General features: G+C 46.3%; 1 protein-coding gene across 50 annotated transcripts in view; it reads left to right on the top strand.

Annotated features, from left to right (window-relative positions):
* Nucleotides 1-15,574, top strand: part of celf5a (cugbp, Elav-like family member 5a) — a 168,797-nt gene that overhangs the window by 135,539 nt on the left and 17,684 nt on the right. For 17 of the 50 annotated variants that reach the window (XM_076152911.1, XM_076152888.1, XM_076152903.1 and 14 more), the window contains 3 exons: nucleotides 1,092-1,220; nucleotides 4,122-4,201; nucleotides 12,318-12,464. In XM_076152911.1, coding sequence (XP_076009026.1) covers nucleotides 1,092-1,220; nucleotides 4,122-4,201; nucleotides 12,318-12,464 — 356 coding nt within the window. Of the gene's footprint in view, nucleotides 1-1,091; nucleotides 1,221-4,121; nucleotides 4,202-8,755; nucleotides 8,761-12,295; nucleotides 12,465-15,574 lie in introns of all 50 variants that reach the window. The other 33 variants (XM_076152906.1, XM_076152884.1, XM_076152904.1 and 30 more) reach the window with 4 other exon arrangements.

Below are 15,574 nucleotides of genomic sequence, written 5' to 3'. Positions count from 1 at the left end.
CGTCTCTCCACTTTGATTTCGTGGGCCTGAGATGGGGAAACAGTCTATATATATAAAAGGAAGGTTTTACTGCTTTTGTGGCCAGCAGACACGCAGCTCGGCAGCATTAATCATAAGAGGCCGGGGTACATCAGTAAACACAGTGTGTCAGGTCAAGGTAAAGATCAGATCCCACAGCATTTAACAGAACTCAATAGCATACAGGCTATCTATTGAAAAGTCAGCGTTATTCATGGCATGTCCCCCCAGCCGGCGTTGCTCGCAGCAGAGACATGCCATTGTTCACTGAAGAGCACGCTGAAATATTTCTCTGGCTACACAAAAAACACTGGATCAGCAGCAATTAGTAGAGTAAGAGAGAGATAAAGAGGGGGGGGGGGAGGGAAAGAGGGCGAGAAAGAATGAAGAGGGAAAAATGTAGAATCAGCGAGAGAAAAAGAAAGGCAGAGAGAGAGAAAAGAGGGAGATGAATAGAGGGGAAGGGGAGAGAGGGATAGAGAGAGGGAGAGAGGTAGAGTGAGAGAGAGGGAGAGAGAGAGAGAGTACGCATGCAGCCTGTATAGTTTGGTGTGTAGGAGGCCGAGCTGCCTGGAGCCCCTGGTGCTTTTAAAGGACCAAAGCGTTGCGTCTATGCTTGTGTGTGTCCGTGTGTGCGTGCGTGTGTATTTGTGTGTGTCCGTGTGTGTGTGTGTGTGTGTGGGTGGTTGAAACCTGTTCATTAGTCCCTCCTTTGCTCTTCCCTGCGGCCTCCTGACCACTCACTTGCCCCCAGCGGCTTTATGTGCCCATATGGGAGTGCACCCAGATTAAAATGATGAGGCTTGGCAAAGCGATAATGCAACGTGACTCATGCCCAACTGGAGCTAAATGAACGAGACAACTGTGGCGGCGCTCTACCGCAGACGCTCTCATTAACGCTGCTCTGTGAAATTACGTGCGTGTTTGTGTGAGAAGATTCTTTTAAAATGTTGCTCTCCAAATATCCCGACGACGCTCCGCTCTCCATCCCTATGTTCTCTTCTTCTATCATCGACATCCAAGAACGCAGTTGCAATTCAACCCTTTCTGTCTTTGTGCTGTTTTTGTTCCAGAAGACAGGAAGTTGTTCGTCGGGATGCTGAACAAACAGCAGACTGAGGAGGATGTCTATCGTCTCTTCGAACCCTATGGAGTCATCGAGGAGTGCACGGTCCTAAGAGGTCCGGATGGGAACAGCAAAGGTAGGAACCAATGCCAACGCCGCTATTTAGGTCAGTGACAAAGAGGCAGGCTGTGTCAGTCTGTGTGTCAGCCTGTGTGTGTGTGTCAGCCTGTGTGTCTACTGGGGTATGCAAAATATATGTGACATACGTGTCAGACGTGGGTCACAGCGAGGACACAACACAACAACTACACTTAACACTGCTATCTTAAATGATATATGACACATGTCTGATTCTCATAATTGGAAAAGGAATGTGTGTTGCTTGTGAGTGAACTTACAAGTTTCTTTAAAATGTCTGCATCCATTTATGTTTCCTGGACTTCCTGGACTTGCATTGCATTGTGGGCTGTCACCGTTCCAGGTGCAGGTACCCATTGAAGTCACAACTCCCAATGCCGAATGACTTTATCAATGAGAGCAATCAGGAGCTGGGGTGTGGTTATACGTACATTCAACTCGAGGGGTTGATTTCTTTTTTTTTTTTTTATCTGCGCAAATGTATCCCAGCTGCATTTACCCTGCAGCTGCAGATGGTTTGTGTTGAGCGAGATCTGATCACATTGAGAACCAGACCACATCTGTATGTTGCCTGAGCAGATTGGATATCATTCCCATCACAATGGGAATGATATCCGTTTATGGGGCGCCAAGTGTAACGCGGAGGATTTCATACACGCAAGCGAGTTCTGAGCCACGAACAGCAGGACGCCTCATGTTTTAACTGTAATCACATCAACTGCTCTTGATGGTTAAAGAAACAAATGCATATTTATCAGTATGCGTTGTCATCAGTCATCAGTCATCAGTTCCCTTATAGACGCACTGCGAGCGCCCGACTGTAACTCGGCGTGCAGGCGTTTTTTTTTTTTCCGACAGACAGACAAAACTTTTGGAGACATCAATTCCCTCTGACATGCAGCAAAGAGCAAAGGGTCGGGCAGTTTTTCATGTCTCTAAAACCTATTCCCCGGCCAGTGCTTATGGAAATTGTTGTGGAATTATATCTGAGGGGTTTTGAAGCCGGCACATTCTGACTCTGCAGTGCTTTGGAGGAGGAGACAAAGATAGATGTCAAAACAATTCCAGTGTCCCAACTGTGAGGACGGGGGCAACCGGGGCAAGTTGCATTCCTCTTTGCCGCTCTGCAGTATTTGTGTTGTGTCTGAGCCCTCTCTCTCTGCTGAATCACTCACAACATTAGACCCAAACATCACAATCATATCCATCTTTGTCCCCTAATGGCCGTCCGTACAGCTGTGATTTTCTTCGCTTCTATTTTGTCAAGTAAGAATGGAAACAAATAACAGAATATGTCTGCCACGCTCCGGCAAATAACAGATCCCATTTTTGCTCTTTTGTCCATCTCGCTACACATGATCTTCATTATTCTGGAAATCCATTTAGCGCAGAATTATGTGCAACAGTTTAATTAAGTTTGAGTGAAATACCCTGTTTGATAGCAGAGGACTTTATGGTCCATAGCTGTCGCGCAGTTTCTATTTCACATTAACAACCCTGTTCAGTTTATTTTCATGGAAGTGCAGTCAATGCATGACTTGCAATATACTTCTGTCTGCCAGCGTACAGGTTGTACCGCTGTAGCAGAAATCCTTGTACAGGTCACGCCGAGCTCCATATCTCAGGAAGGTGCAGCGCTTTGACAGCTGAATGGGCATCTTGATTGGCTGGTGTCCACTGGGGTAAAGCCCATTAAGCGGAGGAGAATGGCGGGGCGGCGGGGTCACGCAGGATAGATGATAAGGAGAATAAAGTCTGAGAGATTTAATAAGAATCAAAGTGAAACCTGGAAATGAAATGAAATTAGGGGAAATGTAGCGTCATTACAGGTGAGCAAGGAAGGTCCCAGGTCGTCCCGGGTTCAGGGGTCCGTCCCTGTTTGTATGTTGTGTGTTTGAATGTACTGTATGTTGGGAAGCACATAAGCTCTATTTTGCTCCTATAAGACATACAGTTAAAGACAAGGTATGGAAATAGGTTTTGTTGTGACAGAGTAGTATGACAACGCAATTTTTTGTGTATGAATTTCCTTTAAAGGGCGACGTCGCTGGTTTTACACATCATATTCAGTTTTAATCGGTCATCCGGGGGCATTATCCAACTGTGTGAGGGCTTCTTTCTTTTTTTTGAGGGAGATGTGCAAAGTCAGCATTGTGGTTTGGAGGACAATGGCTCAGCTCGATGGCAGACGTTTCCTCTGCCACGTCCTATTACGCTGCCTGTCTGGTGATGTAAGCCTGACCTGGTTTGGATGTAGAGTCTGAATGAGGAGCAGAGAGTTCCACGTGTTCTCCTCCTCCTCCTCGCCAACAAACCAAACCAGGCAGCAGAGTTTAGTGAGAACCGACTCCTGCGCCCCAAGACCAAATGGTTTCATGATATATTACAAATCCAGTGTGTTTTCCCCGATTCTGAACTGGTACCAAGTACTTAAATATAAACGATTAGTTAATTATCCTGCAACAGCTCTGCTGCTGAACCCACAAACGTGACGCAGCGTGGTTCATATTTGCAGAGTGGTTGATATTCGCAGAGATGGATCAAGAACGTCCTGATTTATGAATAATGAATTGAAAAATTGGGAAATTTAGCGGTATTCCTGTTTAACACTGGTGAGTTTAGCCAGTTTGGCTAGTGTTTAATATGCACAGACAGGCATGTGGTGCTAAATAGCATGCTTTTCTGCTTCATCAGTGCAATCTTTAGCCTGCAGCCTCTGCCTGCTTGTCTGCCTCACTAATGCCGTGAGTGGAGCAGCTTGCTGTGCAGCGAATCAGTGATGTCAAATAGACTTCAGCAACCTTTATTAACAAAAAGCTCTAATGGATTTACTGTATTTGTAAATGTAACTCTGTCATTGTGTGTGTGTGTGTGCGTCTGTGTGTGTGTTCTCTTCCAGGTTGCGCCTTTGTCAAGTTCTCTACACATACTGAGGCCCAGTCTGCAATCAGCGCCCTCCACGGCAGCCAGACCATGCCAGTAAGTACAATTCCCTCTCATTCCCTCTCTCACACACACACACACATACACACACACACGTGCAATATCCAAAACACACAACCCACAGCTCGGGACGGTTGCAAACAGCGCCGACTCTCTTGATTAAGAGCCGTAAACTCTTGAACTTACAACAACTGCGGTGGTTTTTTAATCAAGTTGTATAAAGTGTAAAGCCGTCCTCATGAATATCCAGCATCAAAAAAGCAAACAGATACAACAGCAAACAGAACAGAAACCCTCTGTCTCTTTAATTAACGCCGCACTTTTTAAATCCAAATCTAATTTTCCTGATAAAACTGTTCAGAGTGATAATTGAATTTCGGGTGAGTCATCAATCAGCAGTTGTGCTTGCATAATCACTGAGTAGAACTCCGGTGTGAGATTTCATTTGGCCGTTACGTAAACCCGCCAGCTGCGTCCTCTCATGTACGCCTCATTTGTATGTGTCGTGTGTTCTTTCGCCGTAGTCCCCCCCCCCGTGTAACCGCCGCCGCTGCCGAAGAATAAAAAAATCTTCTCTCCCCGCACTCCAAAGCTTAATACAGTTATCCGGCGTGGCATTCCAGGAAGTGGACAGAGTCACGTTCCATATCATCCAGCAGCACTGAAGTATACTCTCGCTTTTATCCTCGTTTTTCTCTCTCACAAACTCGCTCCTCTGAGGAAAGCAAGGACCCTGAACTCCTCTTCCTCTCCCCCCGCCCCACCCATCCCGTCTCTCAAGTGTTGTGTTTCACCGCGTGTTTGTATTTTTATTTTTTTATTATTAATGCATGCCAATGCGTGGCTCAAGAGAGGCAAAGCTCCGAGAAGCACCAGGAGCCAGCTGTGGCATTTTGGCGCAACCTCCGAGTCAATCTATGTGTAAATGACTGCAGGCCAGGAGGAGAGACTGTGGACGTCCGTACTCCACGGATGCCCTCCTTCTCCGCCGCGCCGTTCCCCCCTATCTCTGCTAGCTCTCTGCCCTCGCTCGTCTCTCTTTGGCAGCCTCTTGGGATATTAGGCAATAGACTTGTTTACTCCACCTTTCACCACATTGGCTGCTGAATAATTCATCCAACTATAAGCAGGGGGCCGAGGAGAGGGGAGGCAAAAGGAGGGGAGACAGACATGAAGAGCGAGCGGGGAGGCAGAGGGAGAACGAGCGAATGGACAGGATTTATACCTCCTGCTCTGTTAAATTGATTATAGAAATCTGATCAGCTCATCTCATATCCTGTGGCTGGTGGAGGAGAGGGCACGCTGTGTCTGCCTCCCCGAGATTAGCAGACCACCGGTACACCATTACGCCTCGGAAAAGACAGGGCTATTCACAATAAAGTGTTCATTTCCATCGCTGTGCAGTCGGGTCCAGGAAAAGCCTCCGAGTGTACATCCGGTGTGTCCGTTTGATTTCATTTTGATTGCGGCGGCGGCGCACGCACGCAGGGGCTCGCTGCTTTCTATTTTTACGTTTTTCAAAATGGAAGAAAGCCAGGAATGTTTGGGTGTTTATTAAAAAACAAACAAAACAGGTACAAACCAGAGGGAGAAACATCTCTGTTTGGAAAAAAACTCTGCTCGGAAATAAGATTGTAAAAATAGCATCTCCAGCACAAAACGCCCTGTAGTTTATTGGTTTTTCTGCCAATTTGAGAATTCTAGCACGTAATTATCAACTTGTTTGCACTTTCTCCTCGAATTTCCTCTTCACTTTTGTATTATCAGAGGAGTGTTCTCAGCTGCAGTCACCGCCACGATGACCTAATGTACTACAAAACCGAGGTTAAATGGGCAGCAGGGAACAATAAAAAACAATAATTATGCATGTTAGCACTACTACCACCTCCTAATACGGAATGATAATACAGTACAGTAATGAATAATAGAATGATGAAAATCCAGCAATGTTAACTGATCATGTACACACTTACTTACTTGAAGAAAGAAAAAGAAAGAAAGACTTAAACTGTACATTTAAAGGGCATCCATTGCCTGCAGCTGGCAACTATAATAAGCTATAGCCTCATTCCTACTTCTGTAGGACTAATCAAAATGAGTAAATGTTTTAATGAACTCAGAAAAAAATACGTCGGTGAGCAGCCACTGTGTGTGTGTGTGTGTGTGTGTGTGTGTGTGTGTGCGAGCGAGTGTGTGAGTGAGCGTGTGCGCGTACTTCCTGCCATACCAAGGCCACGGCTGATGAGTTTGGGAGATGACCATGAATAATGCCCGGCCAATAGCCTCGCTGGCTGAGGTGTTGGAGTGCACTGAATATTAACACTGCGACTAACTACAGCACTTTGATAGATCTACTGCCAATCCCCCAAAGCGTGAGCACGGGCTTCTTAGAGTTTATGAGTGTGCACACACACGCACACAGAAATGCATGTGTGTGTGCATACAGAAACATCTGCAAACAGAAACACTTTGCGGCTGGCGCATTTACATGAGCACTTATTCACACGCGCGCACACACACACACACACACACACACACACACACACACACACATGCTGCTATAGTGCTCGTCTCTCCTCCTCTCTCTGTTTCTCTGTCACATGCTCGTGCAGCCATGGGCAAGGGTCAAAGGCTTCCTGACTGATCTTATTTTCCAGCTCAGAGGACTTGAGCTGAATACATTTGTGTTATTCATGTTGAGGGGGAGTGGGCATTTCATATGTATGTGTGAGTGGGAGAGAGGGAGCGAGCGAGGGAGAGGGAAATATGCGGGGGGGGGGGGGAGTGTGTGCACGCATGCGTGTACGGTACGTATGCGCACATATACGTGCACGTGTGGATGTGAGCGTGCTGGACGCCGGGCTATATTTGTAATGTAGCTCCAGAGAAAAATCGTCTACCAATTACCCACTGCTGCATAATATATAAGTGTAAATACATGAAGCGTCCACATGTATGCATTAGCAGGTGACGAGTGTGTGTGTGTGTGTGTGTGTGTGTGTGTGTGTGTGTGTGTGCGTGTGTGTGTGTGCGTGTGTGTGTGTGCGTGTGTGTGTGTGTGTGTGTGTCTGTGTGTGTGTGTGTGTGTGTGTGTGTGAGGAGTGCATTAGCCGGTGTGACTTAAGATGTTGATGGGAGGTCACATGTTAGACCTTGACTGGATCTCCTTCACAGTCTCTCACCCATCATATTTCAAGCACTCATAGACCTTTGAGCCCCGTACACACCGTCACCGTACACACACACACACACACACACACACACACACATGCTGTACGTACTTGCCCAGCTCAGAATATGAGAGGCTCAATTAAACATTTACACTCTGGAGCTGTAAAGCAAATTGCTGGGATTCAGCAGAGTGATGGCAGAATGACATAAGGGAACGGCGGGGGGGAGGAGGGGGGCGGGGCTAAGGGTCAAATCCATACTTACATAGTTAATAAATAAATGATATATTCACACTAGTTAGTTTGACTTATTTTCACAAAAGCATCCAAATGTGATTCCCTGGCTGCTCTATGGTGTGTGTATACTTCAGACAAAGGAAACACACACACACACACATACACACACACGAGGGCCAAGAGTGCCCGGCTTTGATACTCGACAAGACATTGTGGTAATGTACAGATCAAAGGATTAAATTGGAGTGCGGCCGACGCCTTAAATGATAGCGAAAAGAAGGAAGACCGGCGGCGAAACAACAGAGGCGAGCAGACGGCGTGGCGTGCGTGCGTGTGTGTGTGTGTGTGTGCGTGTGTGTACGCCCGGGCCTGGCGCCGGAAAAACAGCGGCGATGTAATTTCGCATTCAATGAGATGCAGAGTTTTAATGTCAGTGTTTCACAAAGATGATAGATCTCTGTGTTTCCTCTCATTAAACAATGTTCTGCCTTTGTATTTTAACATAGTGTTTATTGCTTAAGATGTATCATTTCGCCTCTAGTATTTCTTCCCAGGCAATTTACATTCTAATAACCTAATAGATTACAGTCATCCATTATTTTACCAGCTAAGCACTGCATGTGTATTTCTGTATTTCCACTCGGGGTGGAGCAAAGGGGGCGGTGATGCCTTATCGCTGTGTTTAATGTGGAGAGCAAACACACCATCATGTAAAGCAGCTATACAGCACAGAACGTACACACAGGCTAAATATAGCCCGCTTGTTTCCTATCATATGTTAGTCAGACCGTATTATAGCAGTCATGATGCCTCAAATCAACAACAGGGGGAATTTAGGTGTTTGAGTCTCCTCTCACCCTCCAAATAAACACGTCACAATCTGGATAATAAATCAACTTCCTGAGCGCCCGAGTTGTTTTATAGAAGCTACGGCGAGCCATCCGCGATGAAATATGACATCTAATTGCGGTAGAAATGGAAAGCTTTGCTGACATTCCTTTCCCATTTAAAGAGGAAACAAAAGTAAAAGCTGTTTTTTTTTTTCTTCCTTTTTTCTTTAAACCCGACACAGCGCCCGCGTTCACATTCATCACAGTTATTACATCAGTGACACGGGCGGGCGGCGGCGGGAACGCGACGCCTTTTGAGTTGTTGGGATATTGAAATCACCTTTATCAGAAAGACAGGATATCACTGGTGATCATTCAAGTTCCTGAGAACGTGTGGGTGTGTGTGTGTGTGTGTGTGTGTGTGTGTGTGTGTGTGTGTGTGTGTGTGTGGCTCGGGTACAGATACAGACGACCTATTTGTTACATTTGGCAGATCTAAGGTTCTACCCCAAAAGCTACACGGCTCTAATGGATATCGCTCATCTGCTACCCATAATGCCATTCTTGAATAAATTAAATGTAGCTAAACGTGTGTGTGTGTGGGTTTATGCAGTGTGAGGACACCGTTGAGGCCTTTGTCGTGCGACGCCGTGAACCATTACGGGCTTTTCTGCTCGTGTCCTCTCGCCTCATAAAGTAACGGCAGACGTAAGATCGGTGTTCCTTACAGCTTAAACCCTGAGCTAATGCAAGAAGGCAGATGTTTAAAGGTAAAGATAGATGAAATATACAGCTTTGGCTCACAGCTTTATCTCTTTTAGTCACACAAGGGGTCTGCAGCTTGGACAGAGACCAAGCCTCCCCGGCAATAACGGAGAATTCTAAAGAGGCCGACTTCCCTTTTGGGTTCTGAATCTCTGTAGTGCTGTGCTTCCATCCTCCCTGTTTAACTCCCCCTCCTTCAGCCGCTCTCTAGGCAGCGAGGAGCCGCCCAGCAGGGGGATTGTGCTCACACTTGGCAGCTTAAAAAATGTAATGAGACTTTTACTTCACACTTTATCCTCGTCTTTTTATAGCGGCGACGGAGATTCTGCTCACTGATATCCTGACAGGCATAAGTAGGGGAGAGAAAGAAAAAAAAGCGGGAGATAAACAAATGTGGCGATGGATGCTTTAGACCCCGGCACGACGTACCAGCGCCTCCAAAGGGGAGAGAAGCAGTGGGAGGGAAAGAACCTGGTAAACAGACCCCTGCTTGGGGGAGAAAAACAAAAAGTTTTGCAGAGGGGAGGACACAAGCGATGAGAGAGTGTGAAACAGAAGCGAGAATGTCACCAACAGACGAGGCAATTCAAGATAAACCCTAATGCAAGCAGGCACGCTCACTCCCGTACGGTTGACATTGTCAGAACGGAGGCTGACTGCGGAATTCCAGGCAACTTAATACCCTCAGATTATAAATTTCAGCCTTACCCCAAAATTTGAGAAGCCAAGCTGGGTTATGAAACTACATGTCTTTCATTACCAAAGGGGGGAGGATTTTAATAGCTTTTGTAACTGTGGGGAGCTGAAATATTCAGTATGTGTTATAACAGAGCGCTTCTGTAGTCTGATCCTGCTGTCTGACAGCGCTGCCCTCGCCCAGACTCTCCCAAAATTAAACCTTGTAATAAGGTTAATGTTGTTGATCGTGAAATGCTACACCGAAGGCCAGAGAAGATGTTTGTGTGTATCCACCTCCTTAAAAACTCCAGTAGGGGGCGCAGAATGTTCGCGCAGAGTTCCCTGTTCCGAGCGAAAAGAGGCTCACAAGCGACGCAGAGAGGAGTTGGCAGCGGCTGTGGTTTATTTAGCAATAAAAAATAAGGCAGACAGGACGGAGAAGGAGATGGTACATTTGTCCTCTAAATCAAAGTCGGGAAGGAAGATGGAAAAATTTTATTGACAAATGCTTCAGCGTGTTCCTCCGACAGCAGAGGGAGAAGCGACAGGCCGACGACAACAACAACAGCGGCGGCTGGCAGACAACAATGGCGAAATGTTTTGAAGGGAAACTCTGTGATCTCGTCCACATCCACCACTGCCACATCTTTATAAATATATATATTGTGTTTGTTTACATTGTGCAAAAACAGTTCTTGGGAGACTTTCCAGTGTGTGTTGGCCGGACACGACCCGGCTCTGATCTGCCCCCTAGTGGACGTACATTTACGATCGTGTTACACGCGAACCAGGCGGGCTAGTTTGTGAACAATGGCATACTTAACGTGCGCACCACACCGTGAAATTGAAGTATGTTGTTGAGGTCAAACTGTAAAGTGGCTGATGCAACAAATAAATCTATCGTCCCACCTTATACATCGTATGATCAACGGTTGCCGGGAGCGCTGTTTTGTTTCCAGTAGCAGGATGGCACATCAGAACCAAAACAATTAGTCACTCAGCTGGTCAGAGTGCAGATGTCAGTCAGTCTGACAGTCTGACAAATAGTCTGTCAGCCAGTTAGCCAGACATCTAGCCCAACCAGTCCGCCAGTCAATCACTCACCCAAGTAGTCAATCAGCCACTTAGATGAGCAGCCAACTATCCAGCTGGCTACTCAACTACTAATCCTTCAAGTCTGCGATTCAACCAGCAAGCGAGCCAAGAGGAGAGATAACAGGGGAAGGGGGAAGATGGAGAGGAAGGAAATGTTTAATGTTGCTATACGTTAGTTAGTAATATTCAGGTATGATTACAGTTTTCATTTATAAATACTCCAGATAAGCTCCAGGTTTACGCCAGCGGCAAACCCAAGCAAGCCTCAGCCCCTCCCCCCCAACCTTCAGCTCTGCCGCTCCACCAGTCACTGCTGTTATTGACAATCTCACATCAATTTCAAGGGTGGGGGGGAGGGGGTGGGGGTGGTTGCCTTATCGCAGCTGACACACAACCTTTCTACACTGTCAGATCAGAGTAATATTTCGGCCTTTTATGTGAATCGATTGGCCAGTTTGGGGGCACAGAGGGGAGGAGAGGCGGAGCGCGCAAAAGGTCAACTGTAGCGCTAAATCATTTGAAGATTCTTAATGAAGGGTGTGTGGCAGACACACCTGCTGGTTTCATTATGAGGCTACAGGAAACGGGGATGGTGTTGATCAAGGGATGAATACGCAGACATGTCAGAGAGAGAGAAAGAGAGAGAGGGAGGGAGGGAGGGAGGGAGGGAGGGAGGGAGGGAGGGAGAGAGAGAGAGAGAGAGAGAGAGAGATATGTTAAAAAAACGAGATTTCTTTGAAGAACGCCATCACCAAGGTCAATAGGGGCGTCCTGGTTGCCATGTCAATGACGGCCACATTTGAAATCATAATACATTGCAGATATTTTAACCTTAACTGTGGGTGGACGTATCAAGGTTACTTATATGTTAGAGGTGGGGAAAAGATGGAGGACGATGATTTAGTGGACGTCATGCTCAGCCATCTTGCTCTGACCCGTGTGACTCTTTACATATGTTGAACACTGATCTGCAGCTCACCCAAATAAAAGGATTTTTATTTCCTACACAGCTCCGCCTTTGGGTTCATGTTTACGTATGTCAGCCGCGAGTCTCAAGTATGATAGAAATGTGCAATGATTTGTAGCTGGCATGCCCGAATCTTGGCTGACGTGCGGTTTGACGACCTCCCTGTGTGACGATGTCGACAGCGGCTGTTGCTGCTAATTAGCACTGCACACTAAGAAATCACAAGTAAGGATGAAGAGCATTTTTCATGCACCCGTCTCTGACTGTCTTCTGATTTGTGTTGAGCTCTATGTGTCTTTAAAATGTTCCTTCCTTAAGTGAATCCTGCCTTGAAAACCTCTGAGCTTATAGAGACGCCTGCGTTCTGTGTTTACTGCTGTTCACTCACACGTGGCCGCTTGTGTCCTCAGGGTGCCTCGTCCAGCCTGGTGGTCAAGTTCGCCGACACAGACAAGGAGCGCACCATCAGACGTATGCAGCAGATGGTCGGGCAGTTTGGCATCTTCAACCCGGCGATCGCCCTCCCCTTCAGCACCTACAGCTCTTACGCACATGCGGTGAGTTGGAAAAGACGTACGGACGCATGCGGGGAGCGTCTGCACGAAGACTGTGCAGCTGCCGGAGCCAGACTGCGTTACTTAAGGACAAAGATGTGACATAATCTCTCTCATGCGAATTAGACGCCGGAATTTGAAAGCAATTAAATCCACCCGTCCTCAGTTTTCGGTGCTATAAATTGCAGTTATAGCCGATGTTGCTGAGTCAGTTTGCAGACTTCACCAGAATTCCCAAGTGTTACACTCAGGAGACTCTTGGGAAATGTAGGAAAGATCTATGTGCCATTATCGGATAATTACCACCTTTGGCTATAGTAGCTGCTGTTCACCAGAGTCGCTTTAAAGACCAAATCCTTCATTTTGGGGAGTTTTTTTAATGCATATTTGACCATGTAATTCTGACATACATGACAATGAATAGCCTAAATGAAGTCATCATAATAACAGTGGCTATATCAAGTTCCTCCTGTGTTTCCTGTGTTCATTTCCTGCCCCCTAGTTGTGAAGGACTGGTCAGACGTCACATCCACACAGTGAAGAACGTTGGGTTCTTATACAATCGCCAAAAAGTGAAGTGAAGCCTCGTTGGCGTGGTGATAATTCAACATGTCATTTTAAAGTTGTCTGATCAGTGAACCTCGTCTATCTTTTATTCCATCATCCTCATCTGAAGAGCCTTGAACTCGCTTCTTCTCCTCACTTTTTCTTCTTCACAGCAAAAAAAGTTTTTCTTTTTGGTCTCTGGTTTTTTTTTAGTTGCATATGCTTGAAACAACTGGACGAAGAAGCCTTTTATGAAACTCTCTCATACAAGTTATACAGACTTTAATCCCCATAACCTCATCATTGGTACATTTTTAATCAAAGGAAATCAGTTGCAATTGGAGAAGCCAGTAGCTTGTGTCATCCAGCTGGAGATGCTATGTTAAAGTTGATTCACACGTACAGATGTTCCTCACTTTGCATTCCTATACGGACGCTGTTTCCTTTGATTTTGAGGAAATTCATTGTGCATTTTGAAATGAGTTGAAATCATTTTACTGCAAAGACAAAATGGATCAATAAGAGACAAAGAAATGCCAATGCTGAAGTGAGACCGCTGGTGTTCTAACGCTCCAATTTCACTTGACATTTGGGACAGATTACCAAATAAACAGTTCTCTCTTTTAATAACTTCAGCTTGGCTGTAATTTGGTCCTCAGGTGGCTTTATTGCAGCATACCTGCACAGAAAAAGGGGCTATAGTTCATAAGTTTCCCAGTGAAGTCAGTACGCAGAGACCTTTGCTCAGCATTTGTTTTCCCACCACGCCGATAGGTTGTGATCCCTCCTTGGTAAACTATCATCACTGCCATTAGCTCGCCTCCCTCCCTCCTCACTTCCGTCTGAGCTTCATGCCATTACATCGTCTCTTTCTCTACCCTGGGCACGTAGGCGCACACACATTTAGTTGGCCCGTGCCCTCCGAGACTTCATCAGCGTCCCTCTGCCCTCTTACCCCAACCGCCGTAGCCCCCCCTCAGGCCACGGCACCGCACACACAGCAGACCTCCACCTCTTTGATGAGTTCAGACAGCCGATGCTGAACCTTTCACCACACACACCCCCCTTCTCCTCCTCCCCCCCCCCCCCCCCCTCACTTCCGTCCCCAGACCCATTAGGTGCTTCAGGGGCCACAGTTGACTCAGAATATTCCATGGGCAACTTTCTTCTTCCCTGCTGGGGCTGTGTGCACACACTTGAAGGGAGCTGGAATGAATGAAAAGGTTTCCGTCCAGCGCGGAGATCAAATTTGAGCTTCTGTTGCAACACACACACACACATCAGCTCTGTATTTATTTACAGCACGGAGAGGACATAAATTCATTTTATGTTTTTATTTGGATATAAAAGTTACAGTATATATTTTTACTATTTATAAATGCCAGTATTAATTGTTGATGTAGCGCGGGGTCTTGGGGGCTTATCCATTTCCCACATTTTCATATCACAGCCATGGGACCCAGTGAGAAATGTGCAAATTGACCATCCCAGAGTAATTGCAAGGCCATCTCTTGTGCTCTCTCCAGTAAAACTCCCACCTTCATTACCATTCATGAAATGCAGCCCTTTCCGGGGAAATGTGGAGAAATGCAAATGTTTAAGAGGTGGTGAAGGCAGTGGCTGTCTGCTGAGAGACCATTGTGCCCCGCTCAGGTTGGCCATGACTCTTATTTACTGTGGCACAGACCCGTGTCGACTCATACAGACGCACACAGGAGTGTATACACACGCACACACACACACAGCGTGTAGCAAATGTTCACTCACTCTCTCTCTCTCTGTCTCTCTCTCTCTCTCTCTCTCTCTCTCTCTCTCCCCCTCTGTCGTGCACACATATGACAATGAGCTCGGAAATTTAGTTCTGAGTGAAAGTGAGGTATCTAACAAGGGCACGCTGGATACTTCAGCATTAGAGAGAATCAATTACCACTAAATCTTAAGGAGAAATTGCACGTTCTGTGGTTTCTCCACACTACAAGCTTACACGGCCCGAATGACGTTAGTGAAGGTGAAATTCTCCTTGTGTTGGTATTATGAATCACTGAGGCTGTGGGCGCCATGTACCTGCATATAATGAATTTAGCTAAATAAAGTGAGTTATCGGAGAAACTCCAAGGCAAATCAACCTTGAAGATGAACTCAACCCCAAATTCTTTGATGAAATAATGAGAGCACAGGAGGCAATGATGAATTTGCCAAAGCGTAACTCGGTCACAATCTAATGATGTGAACATTGGGACAAAATAGATATTAGTTCTCTTAAACGCGGACATCCACCGCGTCGTACTGCGGTTATGATTACTTTTCTGTGCCGCAGCTTTCGACTTTAGCGTCGCCACTAGGAATGTGCTGAAGTGATACGCTGAATGTTTCTTTTCGGCAAGATAAACTACACATATTCCCCCAAGACAGAAAACCTGCAGTGACAGAGAAAGGACTTTATCTCCAAAGACACACTGCATGTTTGCCATCCCTCCATATACATACGGCGGCCAAGGGAAGATGATGTGGCACAGTATAGAATACAGACGTGAGGGGAGATGGTATACAGTATATAGCTATACCCA

This window comes from Genypterus blacodes, unplaced genomic scaffold (genome assembly GCF_046128005.1).
Source record: "Genypterus blacodes isolate CSIRO-AG114 ecotype Tasmania unplaced genomic scaffold, CSIRO-AGI_Gbla_v1 ptg000058l_1, whole genome shotgun sequence".
Lineage (NCBI taxonomy): Eukaryota > Metazoa > Chordata > Actinopteri > Ophidiiformes > Ophidiidae > Genypterus > Genypterus blacodes.
This window is presented reverse-complemented; position numbering and strand designations above follow the sequence as displayed.